The sequence below is a fragment of the Chelonoidis abingdonii genome, chromosome 8, assembly GCF_003597395.2.
Source record: "Chelonoidis abingdonii isolate Lonesome George chromosome 8, CheloAbing_2.0, whole genome shotgun sequence".
Classification (NCBI taxonomy): Eukaryota; Metazoa; Chordata; order Testudines; family Testudinidae; genus Chelonoidis; species Chelonoidis abingdonii.
The window spans coordinates 11150692-11175889 of record NC_133776.1 but is presented as its reverse complement, the minus strand read 5'-3'; the positions used below and the strand labels follow the sequence as shown (position 1 = coordinate 11175889).

The following is a 25198-nucleotide window of genomic DNA, read 5'->3' as shown; positions in this document are numbered from 1 at the left end:
TTCTCTGCTGCTTTTACAGATTCAGACTAACACGGCTACCCCTCTGATACTCAACTCCAGTAGTGTTGTGAAAATGGAGTCATTAAAGCAGAAGGCATCCTTGGTCTTCTAGTTCTCAAAACAACTTCTATTTTTTAAAATACAGATGTACAAAAAAGGCTCTGGATTCTTCACACACTTATCCATCAATTAGTTGGACTGTTTCCATGCATAAAGTTACACAAGTGCATATTTGCAGAACTGAGACATAAATCAGTTTAGACTGGGGTTCTTTGAGCCCATTGTCATCTTTGACCCCACCCACCTCAAATATGACTTGTGTAAGGGATCTTGAGAGGTCATCTAGTCTAGTCCCCTGCACTCATGGCAGAACTAAGTATTATCTAGACTGTCCCTGACAGGCGTTTGGAGATTTTTAAGAGCAGGTTAGAGAATGATGGAGATTCCACAACCTCTCTAGGCAATTTATTCCTGTGTTTAACCATCCTGACAGGAAGTTTTTCCTCATGTCCAGCCTAAACCACTCTTTAAGCCCATTGCTTCTTATCCTATCCTCAGAGATTAATGAAAAGAATTTTTCTCCCTCCTTGAAACAACCTTTTATGTATTTGAAAACAGTTATGTCCCCCTCTGTCTTCTGCAAACTATACAAACCCAGTTTTTTTCAATCTTCCCTTATAGGTCATGTTTTCTAGACCTTTAATCATTTTTGTTGCTCTTCCCTGGCTTTTTCCAGTTTGTCCACATCTTTCCTGAAATGTGGTGCCAGAACTGGACACACTACTCCAGTTGAGGCATAATCAGCACAGAGTAGAGCAGAAGAATTACTTCTTGTGTCTTGGTTGCAACACTCCTGCAAATACATCCCAGAATGATGGTTGCGCTTTTTTTTTCTTCAACAATATTACGCTGTTAACTCATATTTAGCTTGTGATCCACTCTTACCCACAGATCTCTTTCTACAGTATTCCTTCATTTTCCATTTTGTATGTGTAGAACTGATTTTCCTTCTTAAGTGGAGTACTTTGCATTTGTCCTTATTGAATTTCATCCTATTAACTTCAGACCATTTCTCCAGTTTGTGCAGATCGTTTTGAATTTTAATCCAATCCTCCAAAGCACTTGCAACCTCTCCCAGCTAGGTATCGTCCGCGAACTTTTGAAGTGTACTGTCTATGCCTTTATCTAAAGCATTGATGTTATTAGTCATAGACCACACTAAGTCATGTCAGCCTTGTAAAATTATTTCTCACACTTCCGTACTCTTTACTGAGCTGATGAGAAAATTATTTGTATTAAGTGAATGGATGAGCATAATTTTACAAGATTGATTTATGTAATACCTGTATTCCTGGAAGACCCCAATTTTAATTACAAATTAGGTGGACACAAACTTGCTTTACTGAAATATAACAGTTTTTTGGGAGGAATGCGACTGCTGTTGAGAAGATCACAGCATGCTTCTTAAGGGCTTGTCTGCGCAGGAAGTTATTCCTGATGAACTTCATGTGTGGATGCTCTTATTCTGGAAGCAGATTAAACTGATTCAGAATAGTGTGCACTTATTCTGGAATACACAATGAGTTATTCAGAAATAGTTAATCTGCTGTAAATTTATACACAACCCTATTCTGGATTAATTTTCTTGTGTGAACAAGCCGTAAGTGTTAGCTCAGAAATTGAGAATATTTAATCTTATTAACTGTAAAATTCAAGCATGAACTGTTAATGGATAAATCATTGCAAGAAATATCTTGTCCATACGGTATCTTGTATGAAGAGCCTTCTTTCAGAGAATTTCTATTCAATATTTACTGTCCAAAGGAACCATCAATATTCCAGCATTATCTTAAGGAGCAAAGTGTAAAAGTAAGCACATATTGCTAAGCATGTGGGGGGAATGCAGCTATTACAGTGTTCTGTTATGAGTCTGGGGCTCTGAAGACATGGGTTCTATCCTGTGCTTTGACTTAAGTCTGTCTTTGCCTCGATTTCCCTATCCATACAACTAGATTACTACCTGCTACGCAGGTTTGTTAGGGTGTACTCATATGTAAAACATTCGGAGCACCTCTGATGCTCACCACGTAAATGCAGGGAGGAGTTATTACTAACATTGATCCCTGATGACAAAAGAAATGGGAATTCTACCATTCTGTTGTACAGGCTTGGGGATGTTCCAAGTTGTCCTCTGCCCCCTCCCCTCCCGCCCCAGCAAACTTCTTCGATGGGGAAGCAGCTCTGTTAAGTTTGAAAGTCACCTGCTGTTTAAAAAACAGTTGTTGGAAAAATGTGGTGACACATTGTGAAAGAAGCAAAATGTATGGGCATTTTGGTTACTTACATGGGTGCCAGGTGAAGCTTCCCCTGGGGGAGGCTAGCTCCCTGTTCTACCTCTTCCACCCACAGCTCCACCCCCACTCTGCTCCAGGCTCAGCACCCTTGCCACATCCCTCCTCTCCCCCTTCCCCACAAGACCCCTCCACTCGTGCTCTCCTACTTGGGGAAGGGGTGGAACAAGGAGGAGAAGAGGCAGAGCGCAGGTGGGGCCACCATGCCACCCGTGGTTACTTAATGGATATCTGTATTTAGCATTTTGAAAAAACATTCAAATAAACAGTCAATAAAAAGTACTCCTAATGTGAAGTCTAATACTAAAATTGCTGTCACTCCATTATATTAAGTAGACAGTTATACACTTTGTTGTTCAAATAGGCCAAATGCTGTGTTCTGTCCAACTTTTTTAACTGCAAATGGCTATTCACGTTTAAGAACCATCTAAAAAAGTGTCTGGGGGTAGAATCTTATGTGACTGTCCCAAGTAACTGAGAATGTAGCTGTAGAAACTGAGGCTGGAAGAGTTGTGATGGTATGAATTCTCCATTAGAACAGAGTGAGTGAAGTTTGTCTCAGCAAACAGGCTCTTCAGAAACAATAATGCCCAGCCCCTCCACCCCCCAGTTGGCTGAAGATAAATTGGGTAGAGACAGGAAAGCTCCTAGGAGATTTTTCGCTGGGAGCAAAATTGGGATGTGAAAATGCACACTTCATAACTTCTGTAGAACAAGCTCATTGCTTATAGCAGGCCTTCTTGGCTTTCTCTGTTTCCCCTGCTTTCCTCCTGCAAGCTCCCTGTTTGCCACCTTTCCATCCCGCTCAATTTCAGGGATTCTGTACATCCACCCCATGCCAGAGTCTCTGCCACCAATCACCCCATCATTTCTTTTCACTCTTTGAGTTAAGGTGTCAGAGTATTAGACTCTATTGGGAGAATGGGCAGAGCTGAGATAGGGGTATTACTATGCTGAAAGTTGTTAATAGATGCAATAGCAAACCAGTTCTTTGACTTGTAGACAATGACAGAGCTGGCTGAAGCAGTTAGACAACAGAGAACTCAAATTGAATTCAGGATCTTGCTTCGCTCTGCCAATAACTCAAAATGCAATAGATGTGAACTTGCGACTAGCAGATGCTGGGTGCCAGAGCGCTTGTGGTGGATATATGAAGCAAGTGTTGACCTTGTGTTGATCAAAAATTACTGTTTCTGCCTGACTTAAGAAATGATATTGACAGACTCTGAGAAGCAAATGTTACTCAATCCTTTTTGAGCAGAAAATTTAAAGTATAGCTGTGGGGAGGAGGGAATGGGATCTCTGGGGACTCGGACATAGGTATGGAGGACTTGGTTGGCCAGGGCAGGGGTGAGAAAGGAAAGAGTGCACTTAGTTTCCTCAGGTCAAGAAGGAACAAGAGTTCCTGTTGCAATATTATGTATGTTGGGAAGTGTTGGCTATACATAATGCCTAATAAAGGAATAGAAAGTGCATTATTAAAAATCACATTGATTTTCTGATACTATCGTGAACTGTAATTAGAGATTTGAGAAGTTAGAGCAGTTACTACATAACTTTTTCTCCCCATTAATTGCAGATTGTTATGCTGTTATGCCATCCCTGGAGCAGTTCATGGAGGTGCCAAGTGAGGACAGGAGGGAGCTGTTTTTCCGAGACATTGAGCGTGGCGATGTTGTGATCGGAAGGATTAGTTCTATTCGTGAATTTGGCTTTTTCATGGTGTTAATCTGTCTGGGCAGTGGTGTCGTCAGAGAGATCTCGCAGTTAGAAATCACTGTAAGACTTGAGTATGATCAGTAACAAGTAAACTGATGCAGGGCAGTCCTGGCTTTCTAATATGTTGGCTGCATCTTGTGCTAAGGACCTGAGCTCTGGGACAGTTAATAGTTCAAAGCCTTAATGCATTGTGGCTTTGATTAAAGTGGAAGCTGCCTTGTTGTCTCAGCGAGACATTTTCTTTCTTTACTGCTCAAATATTTTAGCTGCAGGTTGAAAAGTTAGTGTTTATATAGATGCATGGACCTCAATCTGAATTGAATCATACTAATATCACTCTGCTTTCATGCTCAATTTTGGACAGACTTAGGCTCTGTCTATACTAGCACTTTCGTTGGCAAAACTTTTGTCAGTCAGAGGTGTGGGGAAAAAAACCCGTGGACCGACATAAGTTTTACCGACCGAAAGTGCCAGTGTGGACAGCACTATGTGGGCAGGAGATGCTCTCCTGTCGGCATAGAGCGGCTTCACAGGTGACCTTACAGTGGTGCAGCTACAGCAGAACAGATGTGCTGCTGTGAGATCTGTAGTGTAGACATAGTATAAGACTAGTTTCCATCTAGTTTAATGATCACAAAATGGACTTTTGGATTAAAGAATTAAAGCTGGGTGGAAACTGGATTACTCACATTAGTCTTCAATATCACAGTATCTCAAGTGAGTTCTCTTCAGCAGGATAACTGCCATTGTAATTAAAACCTGGATTTTTTTTTTTTAAAACATAATTTAATATTTATTCATGGGACAAATCTTCATTGTGCAAACTGATACTTCTGGGCTGTGGGAAGTTGTCTTTTAATGCAACATTTTATTATCATTTGCTTTATTAAGCTCAGTGTTCTTGGTCACATTTTTGGTCTTCCATTGCAGGCTCTTTGTCCATTGAGAGATGTGCCTTCTCATAGCAGCCATGGTGATCCTTTATCATATTATCAGACTGGAGACATTATACAAGGTAAACGCATATTAAAACTGTTCTGAAAGCTGTTTATTTCCAGTTTTGTTGACTTTATTCTCAACTTTAAGATGATGTTGTTGTTCAGTGTTGTTGTGGTTTGTTTTTTTTTGATAGCTGCGATCAAGGACATTGATCGTTACCATGAAAAACTCACAATATCACTGCACAGCTCTGCTCTTCCACCCAGTTTATCTAGTACTAAACTGGGGGTAATTAGTTCTGAAGACTTGCCTTTACATTATAGGTAAGAACTTGCATTCTCTTCTACTCACTAGATCTGGTTTGTTAAATATATGTTGTCTCAAGAAACTGTTGGCAAAAACTGCCAAATATGTTGGCAGAAACTGTCCTTTTTCAAAGGTCTTTGTCAGGGTTTTCCTTTACTCTGTTGATTGACATATATTCTTCAGTTTTATACTATTGGCTTGTTTTCCTAAATAAAAGCATCACTGTTCATATATGGATGTAGTTTGCTTCACAGTTTTTCGCAAAAAGATAAAGAAAGGAGAATGAGGTAATCTTAGCCAAAAGAGAGAGAGAGACACACAAAATATATATTGCAGGAAATAAGCATTACTTGGGAGAATACAGGACCATTAATAAACTGACTTAAAGGGCTCAGATATGAAACTCTTAAAATCTGTCTTCAGCAAGAAGTACAGGAATGTAACTACCTCTTTGGAGTGCATGTAGGGCTTGGCTCAAGGCCCAGAAGGAGCTGCTGGTACTGCAAGAGGAGAGAGCCAAAATGAGGTTTTCAAGTACTGCTTCTCATTAGTCAGTTGGGCAAAGGGTGAGATAAAACAGGAGGAGGAAGGGAAAGGAAACTGACCACAGAATTCTGCAGCTAGTGGATGAGGAGGAACAGCAACAAAGGCAGAGGAGTTCTTATTTCAGATGAAACAAATGGTGATGTGGTGTAGCTTCTCTTGCCTGAAGTGGAAATATGTAATTTGCTTGTGAGCCAGTGTGGGTAAAAGTATCAATGTATGTTGACCTTTAGTAATATGTCAGCATTACTAAAGAAATGGGTGGTCATATTTGTGTATGTTTATATTTTCTTTAAGGAGAGGTGTTGAAGTAGCCAGTACTTTGGAGACGTATGAAAAAGTCTTACATCATTCCTTGGGATTTGCTAATCCATCAGTAGTTGAATTTTTATTAGGAAAACTAGGACTAAGTGAATCCAGCCCTCCATCGTTAATGAGAGGCCTGCAAAGGTACAGTGACGCTGCACCATCTCCATTGCTTTCTAGAGAAAATGCCACTGCCTGAAAAGTCTCTAGATTTGTAGTTTCTATTTAAAAATTCCTGTGGCCACTATTACTTCAACCTTGGGTTGATCCTCTTTTGCATGACCACTGATGATAATGTGAGCCCATCAACTAAGTATAAAAAAGACACACTCCAGAACAACAAAATTACTCTTAGAATTAGACAGAATTCTAAGCCACTTCATCCACCAGTAATCTGCTTGATACTGTTTAACTGGGTAAACTTTCATTGTATATTGGTAGTAACATTAGATTAAAATTACAGGTTACTTTACATCCTAATAATATTTATCCTTAACACTTCTTAGTAATAGCTTGTTTTACTAATGGACCTGATCTTTTGAGCAGTACAGATTCAGAATTTTTTCCTTCTCAAATACAGAAAATTAACATACAGATTATTTCCCATTTGCCGTGTAGCTCAAAATTTAATCTATATTAATGCAACTGACATGGGACAATATATTTGACTGCAATAGACTAATACATTTAGGGAGGCGCTGACTTTGGAAATCAGAAATGCTATTGCTGATTGAGGGGAGACTAATACAGTATTTTTTCGGCCATGTTGAAATTTTATCTGAACCTTGGCATAAATTTTTGATAATGTAGACTTAGAAGGAAATGTAGGCAGTTAATAATTTAGTCCCTTGATAGATATATATATATATATATATATATATTCTTTTTTAACAGCAAAAACTTCAATGAAGAAGACTTTGCCTTTGCACTGAGGAGAAAGCAATCTGCATCTTGGGCCTTGAAATGGTACAGAGTATTTAATTTTCTTGTCAGTGGTCATAGTTCTTCATATTTCTTTGTACCAGTGTTCACCATGAATAACCTCCTGAATATCACCAAGGAGCAACTTGCTGAATGGCTGTGGTCAGTTGATAGGTCGTGGGGGTGAAGGAATGCTCTCTTTGTTTGTAAAGTAAAAAAAATCAAATTTTAAGGAAGAGCCTTTAGTTTAGTTCCCAAAGGTTAAGGTCACTTATAACTTGTGCTGGCTCCTGAAATTAGACCTGAGCACTACTCTGTCTTGCCTCCTCAGTTTTCCCATAGGTCCCTAGCCTTAGTGCCCGACTCAGCCTTTTATAAATAGCAACCAGATGACCTTGAGTTCCCTTGTCTCGACACCTGAGCCCGAACCTGGACTTGTGAGAAATTCCCGTGTGGCCTGAGCTGGCATCTGTCACTGTGTATCAACACTGAACACATTGACTGAGGGCATTTGAAGAGGCTGCTTTGGGCAGCTGCTGGGGTTTTTTTGGGCTGTGCCTGGGATGAAGCTGCAGAGTGTAATCTGCTCTTCCATAGTTTATCAGGCACCCAGGAGGTGGAGCTAGTCAGGAATTTTCCACAAAATATTTTTCATTGGAAAATGTGGATTCACAGAAAGCGTTCACAGGAAAGAGTTGGTTTAGATAAATATTCTGATTTTTTTTTTAATTAGAAAATTTCAAAATTGTCAAAACATCATCCTTGAACATTGCTGAAGCAACTTCATTTTTTGATTTGAAATGACTTTGTTTTGACATTGTAGTTAGTTTATGTGTTTAAATGTAAAAAGGTCAAAATCTAAACACAATGTTTTGGTTGACCCAAACTGATTTTTTTTGTGATTTGAAACTGTGCAGAAACTATCAAGACTTTGACTTTTTGTCACTATTCAGGATGGGAAAGCTTTTTTGAAATCTCAGAATTCTTTCAGAATGGGAAACAAGTTTCCTTTCCAGTTCTACCAGGAAAAGCACAGATTTGGAAAGGGGATAGACAAAGTGATTTACCAATCTCCCTCAGTCCAGCAACGGAGAAGAGGGTGAATAGGGAAGGTTTATCTTCTCTCAGCTCAGTAGCCTCTGCCCATAACCCAGTCAAACTGGGAATTGCTCCTTGCCATTCAGGCCTTGAGTCCTGTCCATGAAAATTCTTGAGATGAGTAGGCAGGTCCATAGAAGCAATATTTAGTTGGGAAGTAGTCGTGAACATAAAAATGATACAGCTGAAAGGGGAATGAGATGGAATTAGTGGTTGTAGAGATGATGCCAGTCTTAGAAACTGTCTTCAATTTTAATATAGCACATCATTTATTCTTCTTTGAGTGCCTCTAGGTGTGCGCGTGCCGCATGCACATTCGTTGGAAGATTTTTACCCTAGCAACATTCGGTGGGTCGGCTGGGTCGCCCCCTGGAGTGGCGTCGCTATGGTGGTGAATATATACCCCTGCTGACCCAACGGCCCTTCAGTTTCTTCTTACCACCCATGTCAGTTGTTGGAACAGTGGAGCGTGGCTTAGCTGATCTCCACTTCCCTAGCTACTTGTAGTTCCTTATTAATAGTTGTGTATATAGTTATAATCTCTATAGTTGTAGTTAGTTTTAGTCGTTTCTGTAATATATTTAGTGTATATAGTTGCGACGGGATTGGGGATTAGCCCCTTCCTCCCACCCAGTACCGGGGCTCATGCCTGGGTCACTGGACTTCAAACCGTGCTCAGCCTGCCATAAGCCGATGTCAACGGGAGATCCACACAACTCCTGCCTTAAGTGCCTTGGGGAATCCCATCTCTCAGATAAGTGTCGGATCTCTAAGGCCTTTAAGCCGAGGATGAAGAAAGAGAGGGACTTTCATCTCAAACAGCTCCTGATGGAGGCAGCTCTTAGTCCAACGCCCTCAGCACCAAGCGCTGAACAGTCTGTATCAGGGAGAAGCGCTCTTTCGGCTCCGGATCACCCCGGTACCACTAAGACCCCTCGGCACTGACTGTCACCGGCACCGATGTTGGCTCGGCACCGTTCCCTGTCACCGCGGGTCAAGAAGCATCATAAGACTCCCGTTGCTTCAGTGCCACCTGCACCACAGTTGGAGCACCCGCCTAAGTCAGACCACCCGGCACCAACACCTGCTGCGGCACCGCCAGCTTCGGCACTGTTGATTCCGGTTCCACAAGGACCGTCGAGTCCGGTGCCTGAAAGCTCCGCAGCACATGCTGTGGTCGAGCTCACTGTCCCGTCCACGCCTGAGATCTTTTCCACGGTGAGGGATTTGATTGCACTGATGGAGTCTGCACTGCCTCAAACCCCAGCATCGCTGGTGCGGGTCATTCAGTCTGTTGGCAAGCCTGCCTTGCTGAGGCCACCCTCTGTCAGCACCACTGAGAAGCACCGATCAAGATCTCGGTCCCACCGGTGTTCTCGGTCCCACCGGTGTTCTCGGTCCCGTCACCAGTCCTGGTCCCAACGCTGTTCACAGTCCCAGCACAGCTCTCCATCACGGTACCGCTCACACTCACGGCATCGCTCAGTGTCCTGTTTGCCGGCCCGGCACTCCCAGTACCGATCCAGCTCCTGGCACTGCAGCTCTCGCAGCCGCTCCAGGCGACAAGCCCTGAGATCCCGGTCGACCTCCCAGCACTGTTACCGTCGCAGTTCCCGGTCTCGTTCACGGTACCGTTATGGTGCCCGGTACAGCTCCCCAGTGCTGCACCGAGAGAGATCGTCTAGAGACGTGGCCCCTTCTCAGGGTTTCTCAGCTCCTCCTTGGCTGTCTAGACACACCTCAGTGTCATCTCACATGGACAGTGCTTCCTGTGCACAGGACCGTGACTCAGACATGCCCAGCCGAGTCTTCCAGGAGACCCAAGGTCAAGAACAAGGACCTCATCAGTGGTCGTTCTGGACACCTTGGGTGTATCACTAAGCCCAAGGTGCGCACCCAGAAGCACCACGCTCCATGCCATCTGAACACCGGGTGCCAGAGGCGACTGTAAGCCATCGCCCTCCTGTGGGTACGGATGAAGCGTCCATTCCGCCGACAGACTCTCGGATCCCACTTGAACCTGACACTGCCCAAGAACAAGAGCCCACGCATGATCCTCTTGTACCTGGCCTCTCCTCTTCCTCCTCTGCAGATGAGGCGGTGGTGGGTACATCCTCCTCCGGCCCTCCCCCAATTGACCTGAGGGCCCATCAGGATCTTCTGAGTCGGGTGGCCCAGAATATGAATCTTCAAGTGGAGGAGGTCCCGGAGATAGAAGACCCTGTGGTGGATATTTCATCAGCTGACACCCCCACAAGAGTAGCCTTGCCCTTTATTCGTACAATTCAGACAAACGCCGATACCATCTGGCAATCTCTAGCCTCTATTCCGCCCATGGCCAGGGGAATTGAGCGGAAGTACATAGTACCCTCGAAAGGGTACGAGTGTCTGTACATGCACCCTCCTCCCTGCTCCCTGGTCATGCAATCGGTTAACGAGAGGGAGCGCCATGGTCAGCAAGCTCCTGCTCCGAAATCCAAGGAGGCTAGGCGCATGGACTTATTGGCCCGCAAGGTATACTCTGCTGGAGGCCACCAACTCAGGGTAGCGAACCAGCAAGCCCTACTTAAACGATACCACTACAACAACTGGACGGCGATGGGCAAATTCACGGAGCTAGTTCCCCAAGACTCCCCCCCAGGAGTTTGCAGTCCTCTTGGAGGAAGGAAAGAAGGTGGCAAGAACCTCTCTCCAAGCCTCACTGGACGCGGCCGACTTAGCCGCCAGAACTCTGGCCTCAGGAGTGGCCATGAAGAGGGTATCATGGCTTCAGGTGTCAGGCCTCCCACCTGAGTTACAACAGACTATGCAACACTTGCCCTTTGAGGGCCAAGGCCTATTTTCTGAAAAGACTGACCCTAGGCTGCAGAGTCTAAAGGACAACAGGGTGATCATGCACTCTCTGGGAATGCACACCCCGATGACTCAGTGCAGGTCCTTCCGTCCTCAGCCTCAGCGCGTTTACCACCCACCTAGGCTGCAACAGGACTTCGGCAGAAGACGCGGCCGGGGGAATCACAGAAGGCAGTCTGGGTCCCAAGGGGGTCAAAATCAGGGCCCCCCCAAACCACCTGCGGGACCCAAACCGAACTTTTGAGGGGACGCCCGAGGACGGCATACCAGTTCTTTCCCAGGATCCTTTTCCGCCTTTTTACAACCGCCTCTCTCATTTCCTCCGTGCTTGGGCCCAACTCACATCAGATCACTGGGTCCTGCTCACGGTAGAATTGGGATACCACCTGCAATTTATTTTGCTTCCCCCCCCCCATCCTCGTCCCTCTTCAGGGACCCCTCTCACGAGCAATTCCTCTCGCAAGAGGTAGGGACGCTCCTGACCATGGGAGCTATAGAGGAGGTACCAAAAGGCTTGAGGGGCGAGGAGGTTTATTCCCACTATTTTCTAATCCCCAAAGCAAAGGGAGGTCTGAGACCTATCCTAGACCTGCGAGGACTCAACAAATTCATGATTAAGTTGAAGCTCTGCATGGTATCCCTGGGGACCATCATCCCGTCCTTGGATCCTGGAGACTGGTATGCCACCCTTGATATGAAGGACACGTATTTTCACATCGCTATTTACCCACCACACAGACGGTACCTCCGTTTTGTGGTCAACCATCAACATTTTCAATTTACGGTCCTTCCGTTTGGCCTTTCTACAGCCTCACGAGTATTCACAAAATGCATGGCTGTAGTCGCCGCCTCCCTCTGTCATCGAGTACATGTCTTCCCGTATCTTGACAATTGGTTCATTTGAGGGACCTCCGAGACACAAGTCAAACGTTATGTGGGCATCATCAAGGACCTATTCAGGCAACTAGGCCTGATGATCAATATAGAAAAATCCACTCTAGTTCCCACTCAGAGAATAGACTTCATTGGGGCCATCTTGGACTCCTCTCTAGCCAGAGCCTGCTTACCACAGCCCCGGTTTCAGGCGATGGTATCAATTATCCAAGGCCTGCAAAACTTCGTGACAACTTCGGCTTGCACTTGTCTCGGCCTCCTAGGTCACATGGCGGCCTGCACGTTCATGACCAAACACACCAGACTACGCCTCTGTCCCCTTCAAACTTGGCTCAACTCGGTATACCACCTGGGCAGAGACAGCATAGACATGATCCTCACAATCCCCCCAAGCATCATAAACTCTCTGAACTGGTGGCTGTCGCCCGCCCTGGTCTGCACAGGATGCCTTTCCACCCGCCTCAACCTTCAATTGCCCTGACCACGGATGTGTCATCTCTGGGTGGGGGAGCTCACCTTGAGGATCTCCGCACTCAAGGCCTTTGGTCAGCTCAAGAACTGACCTTGCACATCAGCTGAGGGCAGTCTGCCTCACGTGCCAGGCGTTTCAAGAGCACATACAAGGCCGTTGTGTCGTCTGTGAACACTGAGACACAACGGCCATGTTTTACATAAACAAGCAGGGCAGCGCACGTTCCTCCCCCCCTTTGTCAGGAAGCCATCCAGCTCTGAGACTTTTGCATAGCCCACTTGATCGACTTGGTGGCGTCTTTTCTCCCAGGGGTTCAGAACGCTCTGGTGGATCACCTCACAGATCCTTTCTGTCTCACGAGTGGTCGATTCGTCCGGATGTTATCCATTCTGTTTTCCGGAAGTGGGGTTCTCCCTGCATAGACCTCTTTGCCTCCCGTGAAAACAGGAAATGCCATGTGTTCTGCTTCTTCCAGGGTCCCTTCCCCGGGCTCCCTATCGGATGCATTCCTGATACTGTGGACGAGCCATCTCCTTTATGCCTTTCCACCATTCCCGGTGGTCCACAGGGTCCTGGTCAAGCTCTGCAGAGACAGAGCACACCTGATCTTGATCGCTCCAGCGTGGCCGAGGCAACACTGGTACACCATGTTGCTTGACCTCTCGCTGGCAACCCAATCGCCCTGCCTCTTTGGCCGGATCTCATAACTCAGGACCACGGCAGACTTCACCACCCAGACCTGCAGTCTCTTCACCTTACAGCATGGTTGCTGCATGGTTAAGACAGTCCGAGTTACGCTGCTCTGCCTCGGTACAACAAGTACTCCTGGGTAGTAGGAAACCTTCCACTAGGTTAACGTATCTGGCCAAGTGGAGGCATTTCTCCTGCTGGTGCGAGCAGCATAATGCTGTTCCTACCGAGGCACCGGTTCCTACCACCTTGGATTACCTCTGGTCCCTAAAACAACGCGGCCTAGCGGTTTCATCAATAAAGGTGCATTTGGTGGCCATCTCTGCCTTCCACCCAGGGGAGAACGGCCGCTCGGTCTTCTCTCATCCCACGGTTTCGAGGTTCCTCAAGGGCTTGGAATGTTTATACCCACAGGTCCGCCGCCCCGCTCCAATCTGGGACCTCAGCCTAGTTCTAGCCAAACTTATGGCTGCTCCCTTTGAGCTTCTGGCAACCTGCTTGCTGCTGTACCTGTCCTGGAAGACAGCATTCCTCGTAGCCATTACATTGGCAAGACAAGTCTCCGAACTTCGGGCTCTCACGGTGGACCCCCCGTATACAGTGTTTCACAAGGATAAGGTACAACTGCGACCACATCCGGCCTTCCTCTCTAAAGTGGTATCAGCCTTCCGTATCAATCAAGATATCTTCCTTCTCATCACACTGAGAGCAGCAACTGCACTCCCTCGACGTCCGTAGGGCTGTCGCATTTTATATCTAGCGAACAAAGCCCCTTCGTAAAATGCCCCAATTCTTCGTCGCGGTAGCAGATCGAATGAAGGGCCTACCTGTCTCCTCCTAGAGGATTTCATCTTGGGTGACGTCATGCATCCGCACCTGCTATGACTTGGTTCATGTTCCAGTGAGCCACCTCATTGCACGTTCTACTAGGGCTCAAGCTTCATCTGCCGCCTTCCTGGCTCATGTACCCACCCAGGAGATATGTCGTGCAGCTACCTGGTCCTCGATCCACACCTTTGCGTCACATTACGCATTGGTACAACAATCCAGAGATGACGCGGCATTTGGCTCAGCAGTTCTACATTCTGCGACATCTCACTCCGACCCCACCGCCTAGTTAAGGCTTGGGAGTCACCTAATTGGAATCGATATGAGCAAGCACTCGAAGAAGAAAAGACGGTTACTCACCTTTGTAACTGTTGTTCTTCGAGATTTGTTGCTCATATCCATTCCAAACCCGCCCTCCTTCCCCTCTGTCGGAGTAGCCAGCAAGAAGGAACTGAAGGGCCGTTGGGTCGGCAGGGGTATATATTCACCGCCATAGCGGCGCCACTCCAGGGGGCGACCCAGCTGACCCACCGAGTGTTGCTAGGGTAAAAATCTTCTGGCGAACGTGCACGCAGCACACGCACACCTATTTGGAATCGATATGAGCAACACATCTCGAAGAACAATAGTTACAAAGGTAAGTAACCGTCTTTTTCATTAGTTAGACCCTACTTACTTTGTGATATTGTGAATCCCACAATATTAGGCTTCCACTGCAAATTCCACAATGGTAGCCTTGGCCGCTCGTTCTCAGGGCCCCTGCTCTAAGCTTTTCCAAATTACTGCAAATAATAAAGGTTCTTTATTACTTTTCTGCAATTTTTCATATGTTGTCTGCAACTCAGCCATAATTATTTGACAATCATCCCCCCCAATTCAAGTAAGGTCTTATTCGTTGAAGATTAAGTACAACCATTTTCTATCATCTGTGGCCATATAGCGCTATATTAAATCATTAATCTTGATTGCTGTAGTGAAGTCTCATGATGAATCTGATACGAAATTCAGAGCCCCAACTGTTAACTCATTGGAAGAAAATTTATTTTAGACAAATGTTTGAGAGAAGCTTCAGTTTGCAATATATGAAATATAAGTCATAAAGCATCTTACATGGGGGCAAATTGACTTCAGTGTCATTGTGCCCCCTTACTGTAGTGTTGAATGTGTCCCTGTACGTTATAAAGCCATGTCTACACTAGCACTTATGTCGGCAAAACTGTTGTTGCTCAGTGATGTGAAAAAAACACACCCCGAACGACATAGGCTTAGCCAGCATAAGTGCTTGTGTGTGCAGCACCATGTCAGCGGGAGAGCTACTGTTGCTCGTTGAGCTGGTTTTATTATGTTGATGGGAGAGTTCTCTGCCATCTGTATAATGCGGCTACATGAGCAATCTTACAGCAGCACAACTGTATCAGTACAGCTGTGCTTCTGTAAGCTTGTAAGCATAGACATGGCCTAAAATGCTCTCTTCTCCCCGCCCCCGCCCCATTAGGGGGTAATATGACAAGTCTTAGAAAAACACTAAAGTACTGTAAGTGGAGAATACAGTGTATCATGTAGGTGTGCTTTCTACAGAGGTGACTTTGAGCTCTAAGCTTTCAGATAAAAGAATTTACACTTCGGTGTGATGTAAATATGGCATTAATCTAAACAGCAACTCTTGAAACTATATCTTGCTAAAATGCTTCCATTCTGTTACTTTTATGGCAGGATGATGTGTTGCAAGTTGCAAGGCTTCTCAAACTGTGATTTTAAGTATATTTGTTTAGCTTGATGACTCTGTATGTAATACAGTTTTGTTTTGTTTTTAAAACCATTTGTTAGTGTGAAGATTGGGGTTGATTATTTTAAGGTTGGCCGCCATGTGGAGGCTATGAATGAATACAACAAGGCCTTGGAAATAGATGCCCAAAATGTTGAAGCCTTGGTAGCTCGTGGGGCACTGTAAGTCTTTTTTCCCCCTTCGTTGTTAAAGATGGATTCCAATAATCTATTTAAAAGATAAATTGTGACATTTTTTAAAATTTCTGTATTGCTTTTCCATTTTTATAGTTACGCAACAACAGGAAGCTTAAACAAAGCCATAGATGATTTTGAAGTTGCATTAAAAAACTGTCCAACCCATAGAAATGCAAGGAAATACCTCTGTCAGACACTTGTGGAAAGAGGAGGCCAGTAAGTGTTAAATTCTATTCTTTATGCGGTTATGAGCAGTTCAGTTTTTTCATGCTCTCTTTTTTTTATATTGAGCTGGCTAAATATATTGAAAAGGGAGTGTTTTATTTCCTTCCTGCCTGTGTGCCAACAATGAGAAGTCTGCAGGGAAAGCAGTTCAAGGTGTATAATCTGTTTACCGTCTTTCATGTCGTCCCACCCTACCACACATCAGTTTAAATCTCTCCTCCTTACTGGTTTTTTTCCCCTTCTCAGTACAGTTTAGCTGATGGGATATTAAACCTACATAACATTCTGTGAAATTTTTGGATGAATATTTTACAGGGCATTTTTATAACTTCTTTTAATACATTTTTACAACTATGCCATGATTTGTGTTTAATAAAACAAACTTCTGAATTAATTGCATAATAAATACTCAGAAAAACTGTTAAGAATTCCAGAATTAATATTCAGGAAAAAAATCAATCTTAGTAAACAGGAGACTCATTCAGAAGTAACAGAACATTTTATTCAAGAAAAACTGGAATCAAAGTTTGAAAGTACAGTACTACTGATGTTCAGGAAGTAATGACATGTCAGGGATGTTAACATCTGCATTTTTTTGAGTTCTTTTTTAATATGTATCAATCTGAGATGATCAGTATGATCAAAAACAAATTCTGTTTGTGTTGTATATATTTTTCATATGAATGTTAGGTTGGAAGAGGAAGATAACCTATTAAATGCTCAGAATTATTATAAGAGAGCTTTAATTTTGGATGAAACTTTTAAAGAAGCGGAGGATGCCTTACTGAAACTCCGTAAACATATGCAGGTGATTCTTTATTTTCTCTTAACTTTATCTACTACAATCAAAACTCATATTAAAAACATTGGGAAGGGGGAAATTATTTACTGGTTACTGTGTCTTATTCTCCTCTTTCCCCTCTTTCCAACACACCTGTCACAGTAAGTATTATGGCTGCATCTACAAAAAGCAAGGTGCCTGTGGATGGCTTGATCATTTCAGATGGGCGTGGGAAGCAACAGCACAGCAGTCGGATGCAGGGAAAGACCAGAACTCAGTAACTGTGTCTGATGAAGGGGAGGAGAAAACAACCTGTTCACACATGAGCGGGACTGCTGATACGGAATTAAGACTTTGGGTATGTCTTTACTACCCGCCAGATTGGCAGGCAGCGATCGATCCAGCGGGGATTGATTTATCGCGTCTAGTTTAGACGTGATAAATCAACCCCCCGAGCGCTCTCCCGTGGACTCCTATACTCCAGCGCCATGAGAGGTGCAGGCAGAGTTGACGGGGGAGCAGCAGCAGTCGATTCACCGCGGTGAAGACACTACACTAAGTCTAAGTACGTCCACTTCAGCTACATTATTCACGTAGCTGAAGTTGCATAACTTAGATCGATCCGCCTCCCTAGTGTAGACCAGGGCTATGTGTAGGGTAAAATCCCCAAATAGGTCAGTTTTAGACATATGCCAGAGGGTTGTAACTGGGAATATTCAAAGAGGAGCAGGGTAAGACTGATCAGGGCTAGCTCAAAAGGAAGACATTGTGTATCTTCATGTGGCACAAGAAAGATCTTAATTAAAGGCCTGGAGAAAGCTGGGGACACCATGTCACTGAACCAAGCAGTTATTTTCAGTTGATAATCCAGAATTCTGCTGAACTTGTTGTGAGGTGCAAATTAACAAGGCAGTTATTTAAAATGGAGAAAAAAATAACAATTAACCTAGGTCCAAGCTTTGGAGGAAATAATGGGGGAAGCAAGTTCCAGGGTTGTTTTTCTTTTCTCCCCTTCCCACAACATGTTTCCTGAGTGAGCCCCTGGGGTCTTCATGCCAAGCTCCTTTGTCTGTTGCCTCCTCTTTCTGTGGCTTTTTCATTTGTCTCCTTTACTTACTTTGCTTCCAAATAGGATCTAAAAGAGTGAATTAAAGTTAGAGAACTGGGGCACTGTACGCAACGCTTCTGTGCTGAAGGAAGTAAATAGACTGGGGTAGAAGTGTGCAGGCTGGTTTCTTTATGCAGGGCTTGATTGACACTGCTTTAGCAGATGGGGGAAGCGAGAACATAAAAAGGTTTTGTTGGAGGATGGGGAAAGAGGAGATTTATGGTCACCTTTATTAAAGCTAAATTATACTCACAGTATGTGGGCACTGCCAACATATTTGGCATTATCCAGAGAAAAGTATTGTTGCTGTAACAAGGAGGCTTACAATCTAGGTCTTGCAACCTAAGTCACAAATAAAAGTGATTTAAACAAGTGAAGGAAATGGTTTTACTCTCATTGCAAGTTATACTGATGGTGATGAGGGTCACTGTTGCAGCTGAGGAACATAAGGCTCTCTGTTCAGCAGTTTGTGTAAGTTTGCCCACAATAAATTAAGGGTTTCCCTTATATCATAAGGCAGTATCTCTTCTATGACCATTGCCAAGCCTTTGAGAACTGGTATCCAGAGACTTGCTGCTCACCCTGGACATGAATTCCAACTGTTTCAAACCATTTCAAACAGTACTATGTTAAAGTGCCTCAGGGAGATCTTAGTGCACACCAGCAAGGCCTACATGGACCAGTTAGCACCTTAGTGTTTTTTAGAAATTGCCTCCCACCCCGCCCCCACAGTGTATATTGTTGCACAATGTAGACAAGCCCTTAGAGAGCTGTAGGGTACAGGAGCCTATCCAGCTAAGAGCCTTAACTAGCATGCCTTTAATGATTGATTTGTTTAGTAACTGAAGGTTCGGTTACCTCTAAGTAAACCTTGGTTTACATGTCTGTCTGTCTGTAGCTGCCCTAGTAGAATGATATGAATTACAGTTCAAATGTAAAATACTCTTTTCCTGTAATACTGATTATATGTTTTTCTTCAATGCATTTTCTTCTGAACTGGACCGTTGCTGCTGTGTCTGACATCTGGTGCTGCTCATCAACAACCCCCCACTGGAACATGATATCTTATGTAATCATGCATCAAACTGGGCTGTGGTACAATTACAAAATGGTTTGTATCTGAACATGGCCACTTCCAACAACATTTTAAAATTGGATTTGTCATCACGTTTTATATACAAACTATAATACCATTTTCCCGATACGTTTCTCTCTGTTTCAATCTTCATTCACATAACTAATTTTGCTGTATTTTTCCTGCATCTTTTGGCCTGGGTCATGGGTACCAATGCAATGGCTGGTCATGTCTCTTCTTTAAATGTGATATTTACTGCGATATGGTCCTTATTACCATACTGATCATCACAATGATTAATGCCAAACTCCTGCACAATCAACTTCTATTTGGTTAATGTAACATCTTCATCTGGAAATCTTGGTATTGTATTCTTTGTTGTGTGTATATATATCTTCTTGTGGTGGGGGGGGGTGGGATTTGGGGAAATATTGGATTAACATACTGTTACTTTTAATATGATTTTTTTGATGTCTGGGTTCAAAAAAGAAATCTTTGGAAATGAGGGAGAAGCAAGCGGCAAAAGAAGAGAGACAGAAGGAAAAGAAAATAGAAACAAGTGCACAAAAACTGCGTAAACTCTTAAAAGAAGAAAAGAGGTAACCCTATTATATTCAATATACTACGTCTTAATTAAAAAATCTACTGCTGATTAGAGCCAGAGCATCAGCATCACTTGTATGAAACATAAGTAAGTAAACAGCAGTTAGCATCCAGTTGCTGAAATGGGTGATCCTTCTGTTCCTGTTATTGCTAAGCTTCCTTTTTACATTAGTGATTCATACTTAGATTCCATTTTCTTAACAGGTAACAGGTAGATCAGGCAACAGTTAATAAAGGAATAAACTGTGTCGTTTTTTTAAATAAAGCTACTAAACAGCCACTGATACAACATGGATAAATTTCAACATGCTGTTTTCTTCCCCTGCCCTTTTTACTCGGGTTAATGGCATAAAATAACCTCTGTCAATAGTTCACTAGCTCCTGCTGCTCAGTCCCTGTATAAAGTTGTAATCCCATCTATTTGACATTAGAATTGCTTCTACAGCAACAAGTAGTGAGGTTATTGAAGCAGGATTATGCCTAAAAGAGCGAATGAACAGATAAGCCCCTTGAAGAATCCATTTTCATATAGCTTCATTAGTTAAAAAATAAAAGTTTAGTTAGGTAGAACTAACAAGTTAATGTTTCCCCCAAACTTTCCTATGAGGTGTTCTTTACTACTTCACCTGGATTTTTGCAGGGGGAGTATATGGAAATAATACTTATCTGCCTAAATGTGTATTTAGGAAGTAGGATGGGATACTCAACCAGAAGAACCCTTCTTGTAATGCCAAGGCCACAAAGAGTCTGATCGTTAAAATCCTCCCTACACAGGAATGTCACTTGAAATCATGACAATTCTACATGTGCAAAGCCTGCCAGATTGGGCCCAGTAAAACTTCTTGTCACTAGTGGTTTGTGAATATTAGTCAGATCTGACTGCAATCCAGGATCTCCCCTAAACTCGTCTAAAGATCTCCCTCCTTTTGAGTCACGGTGATGGTTTAAATATTACTTTAGGTTATTTCAAAGTTCAAAGTGTTTTTTTTAATTGCAGTAGCATATTTGAAGCTTGCCAACTAAGGTACTTCAAGAATATGTTCTACACAGGACCCTATACAATCCTGTGTCCTTCCCAGCTGATCCACCACACTTTAAGTGGCTGAAATATACATAAGAAAATATTTTTTAAAATACTGTGTGGCTAAAAGGTTCTCTCCATGTCCCAGTGAGGGTTTTATTAAATATTTGGTCTTGGAGCTGTGTTCCAGGGACCTTGAAAAGGACAGAGCTTTGCCAGAAACTTGCAGAATCTATAGATGATTCTGGTGGTGGTGATGTCTCATAGGTTAATTACATTTTTAGGCTGAAGAAGAAAAGGAGAAGATCAACTTCTTCCTCTTCCTCCTCCTCAAGTGATTCCTCATCTGATGTATCAGTTTCATCCTCTTCCTCCTCTTCTGATCACAAAAGGCACAAGAAAAGGAGTAGAAATCGGTCAGTGTCCTCTCGCAGCTCCAAAAAACATTCATCTAGGGTTTCTTCGCATCAGCGAGATCAGAGTAGGAAAGATGAATGGTACTCGCCCCCAGCTGATACTTCTGCTTCCTTTCTTAACCAAAAATATGAAATGGAAAAACTGCTGGAGCGGCAGGACAGATTAGTATATCAAAAGACAGAGGTGAGAGAGAGACAGTGTTCTCTATCGAGGACTTCTGCTGATGAAGAAGACACTTTTGGAGGTAGGTCTGAAGATTCAAGGGATTCTTATGGTAGCTCCAAGACTCAGTCAACCAGCAGCAAAAATGAAAAACAGGGTAAAGCAGACAGATCCTTCTCTAATAAGAGGGGTTCCTCAGGTTCGTATCACTGGAAGTCAGATGATAAAATCAATACGCATGACTTTAGAAAGTTAGAAAAGGAAGTAGCAGGGAGAAAAGAGCAGTTTAGAAAGCGTGGTTCCAGTCAGAGCATGTATTCCACTTCTCCAGCAGAGTCAGATTACTCAGGCAAGTCAGTAGAAAAGAATAAACAGTACAGCAGCACTTGGTTATGTGAGTACAGTGGAAGTGATGATGGTAGCAGACGTGAGTTAATCCAGAGTACAAATGAAAGGAGAGAATATAATAACAGGGACCGTAGTCATGGGAAAGCTACTGAAGCAAAGGAGCTGGATGAGGAAACTACACTCAATGGTAAAGGGCAATCAGAAAGTGGTGTTAAAAAGAGCCTGCCCCAGAACTTACTCAACATATTTAATCAAATTGCTGAATTTGAGAGACAAAAAGGAAGTAAGCAGAAAAACCAATAAAGTACCTGAGAAAATGTTGTTACGCTGGATACAGTTAAAGGATTTTCTTTAGACCTTGAATTGCTATTGAGCTTGTGTCCTTAAAATCTGTATGAAAAATGAACAGAACAGAGTCTGTTTTTCTGTCTTGCAAATGTTTAAAGATTGGTATTAGTCAGGTTACAAGAGATCCTTTTGACAGACAGCTTTATGCAAGAGTATCATGTTATATATCAGACAACTTTTAAGAGCGTAGGATCTGAGTGGTTTTTTTTTTTGTTTGTTTTTTTAAATTTAGGATACTCATGTATAATTAACATTGTTTATAACTAGGTGATTGGATGAAAACTTTGCTCATTGCTACCTTAAAATATAGCTAACTGGCATCAAGTTTGCACTTTAAAACACACCGGTATCTTTTCTAAGATACAAAAATGTAACACAATCGTATAATTAAACCTAATTTTTAGCTGTTGAAAGGAATTATTTGACTGAATGATGCACATGTGCCAGCAATGTATATAACTTTTGTTTAACGATTTAATCATTAAATTTTATTAAAATTTGCTCATTTTGTTTAATGCCACTTTGTCTGACTTTGTTGAATTTCTAGTCTCTTTGGTTTTGTGCACCACTATAGTAAATCCCATCCATAGCTCTCATGGTGCCCTACAGCCATGAATGAATGAAGTCGTCCTGACAAGCAAGGTATTATATCCATTTTACAGATGAGGAAAGTGAAGCAGAGGTGCATGCTTGACACTGGTGCTTCTGTCTTAAAATTGTCTTCAAAAGTTTTTTTTGAGACTAGTTTCAGGAAAATGGTGGTGTTGGGCTACTACTGCCTGCCAACCCAGCGCCCCCTCAGTTCCTTCTTACTGCCCATGACGGTTGTTGGAACTGTGGAGCATGGCATAGCTGATCTCCACTTCCCTAGGTCTTTACTTCTTATTTCTCTAGTTAGTTTTGTATTATAGTTGTTAGTAGTTTCTAGTTGTAGTTAGTTAGTGTATATAGTAGTTGGAGGAGGGGGTTTCTCCCCTCCCTCCTTCGCGGTACCCGGGCTCATGCCTAGGTCGCTGGGTTTCAAGCCCTGCTCGGCCTGTCTTAAGGCAATGCCTACGGAAGACCCCCACGACTCCTGCCTGAAGTGCCTGGGGGAATCCCATCAAACAGATAAGTGCTGCGTCTGTAAGACATTAAAGCCACGGACAAAAAAGGAGCGGGACTTTCGTTTGAGGCAGCTCCTCATGGAAGTGGCACTTAACCTGGTGCCCTTGAGCCCAAGCGGAGACCCGATGCCATTGGCCCGAAGCGCACCTCTGGCACTGGAACAACCCGGCACCCGGCAAAGACTCCCGGCAGCGGACGTCTCCGGTACCGCAGCCAGCGCAGCACTGCTTGTTATCTCCGGGGTCTAAGAAGCAGCGCAAGCAACCTGCTGCTCCTGCCCAGTCACAGGCACTGCCTGTGGCCCCCTTGGAGCAACGTCCCGTACTGGACCACCTCGCGAATGCTCCAACTCCGGCACCATCGATTCCAGCGCTGCAAGCACCATTGAGTCCGGTGCATATGAGTTCCCCAGTGCACACCGTGCTTGAGCTCAGTCTGCTGTCTACCCCGGAGACCTTTTCTACAGCCTGCAACTTAATCGCACTCACCGAGTCAGGACCTTGCAACCTCTGGCACCACTGGTGCGGTCTATCCCATCGATAGGGAAGCCCGCTATCGTGCGCCCTCCATTGCAGACTGGGATGTCTCAGCACCGCTCCAGATCGCAGTCCTGATCTAGACGCTGGTCCCGTGCACGGCACTGCTCACAGTCCCAGCACCAATCATCATCTCGGTGCTGGTCGTACTCGTGGCACTGCTCCACCTCGAGAAGATCCCCTTCCCAGTACGGTAGGTACCGGTCAAGCTCCTGGCACCGATCTTCGCAGAGTAGGTCCTGGCGCCGTTCCACCCAGGGATCTTCATCGGTGTCCAGATCTCCTTCCTGGTACCAGTATGATTGTCGGTCCCGGTTCAGGTCTCGGCGCTGACCTCCGTCTCTATGACATGGTCCATCGACGCGGGATAGTGCAACACAGCACAACCAGTCAGCCCCACTTTGGCCTTCCCGCCCTAACTCGAGGTCATCCCAGGTGGAGAGTGACTACCCCACCTATGACCAGGATGTGGACTGAGAGGGTCAATGGCAGGACGAGGGACAGGATCTTGCTCAGGGTCCACTGCAATGGTCCTTCTGGACCCCTTGGGCATACCACTAGGCCCAAGGCATCCTCTCCAGGGCTTCTCATTCTGCTCATTCAGAACCCCAAGTCCCGGATACCATGGTCAGCCCCGCCCCCCCTCCCCCCCCCCCAGGGGACGCAGAGACCGCGGCCCTGCAGCCAACTCAGGCACATGCTTCTAGTATGGAGAACCTGGGACAGCTGGACCTTCCTCAGCAAGACTTGCCCCAGGAACCATTAGTCCTGGGGCTGTCATCCTCTTTGTTGCCTGACGAAGTTCTGGGCATGACCTCCTCTGGCCCACCACCTATAGACCTCTGTGCGCACCAAGACTTGCTGCGTAGGGTGGCACAAAACATGAACCTCCAGGTGCAGGAGGTGGTGGAGGTTGAGGAAAAGGGGGGGGTGGGGCGCTACAGGAAACTTTTTCACCAGACAAGATTTAATTTTTTTATATATCTTATACTCTGTGTGTGTGCGCGCGCGCGTACACACACACACAAAGTTTTTTAAACAAAATAATACTGTGCACAGCAATGATGATAGTGAAGCTTGGTTGAGGTGGTGAAGTCAGAGGGTGGATTATTTCCCAGGGAATGCCTTACTGCTAAATGATGAACTAGCATTCGGCTGAGCCCTCAAGGGTTGACACGTTGTTAATGTAGCCTCACTCTACAAGGCAGCACAAATGGAGGGAGGGGAGACAGCATGGAAGACAGGGACACACTGTGTGAAAGAGATGCGCATTGCCCCTTTAAGTATGCTGCCTTTTGAATAGATCAGCAAGTTGAGACAGCAAAGAATCCTGTGGCATCTTATAGATTAACAGACGTTTTGGAGCATGAGCTTTCGTGGGTGAATACCCACTTCGTCGGATGCATGTCATGGAAATTTCCAGGGGCAGGTATATATATATATGCAAACAACTAGAGATAATGAGGTTAGTTCAATCAGGGAGGATGAGGCCCTGTTCTAGCAGTTGAGGTGTGAAAACCAAGGGAGGAGAAACTGGTTTTGTAGTTGGCAAGCCATTCACAGTCTTTGTTCAATCCTGAGCTGA

At 44.3% G+C, this 25198-nt stretch overlaps 1 protein-coding gene across 3 annotated transcripts in view; it reads left to right on the top strand.

The window, feature by feature from the left end:
• TTC14 (tetratricopeptide repeat domain 14) overlaps positions 1–22471 on the top strand; it is a 31905-nt gene extending 9434 nt beyond the window's left edge. The window contains exons 3-12 of one of the 3 annotated variants that reach the window (XR_012656350.1): positions 3931–4130; positions 5001–5085; positions 5203–5332; positions 6156–6308; positions 7059–7130; positions 15748–15867; positions 15976–16098; positions 16798–16915; positions 17051–19107; positions 19561–19648. Coding sequence is in view for 2 of the 3 variants with exons in the window: in XM_032783833.2 (XP_032639724.1) it covers positions 3931–4130; positions 5001–5085; positions 5203–5332; positions 6156–6308; positions 7059–7130; positions 15748–15867; positions 15976–16098; positions 16798–16915; positions 19561–19670; positions 20980–21925 (2057 nt within the window). In the remaining variant the exon portion in view is untranslated. Of the gene's footprint in view, positions 1–3930; positions 4131–5000; positions 5086–5202; positions 5333–6155; positions 6309–7058; positions 7131–15747; positions 15868–15975; positions 16099–16797; positions 16916–17050; positions 19108–19560; positions 19671–20979 lie in introns of those variants that run through there. The other 2 variants (XM_032783833.2, XM_032783842.2) reach the window with 2 other exon arrangements.
• The last annotated feature ends 2727 nt before the right edge of the window (positions 22472–25198 follow it).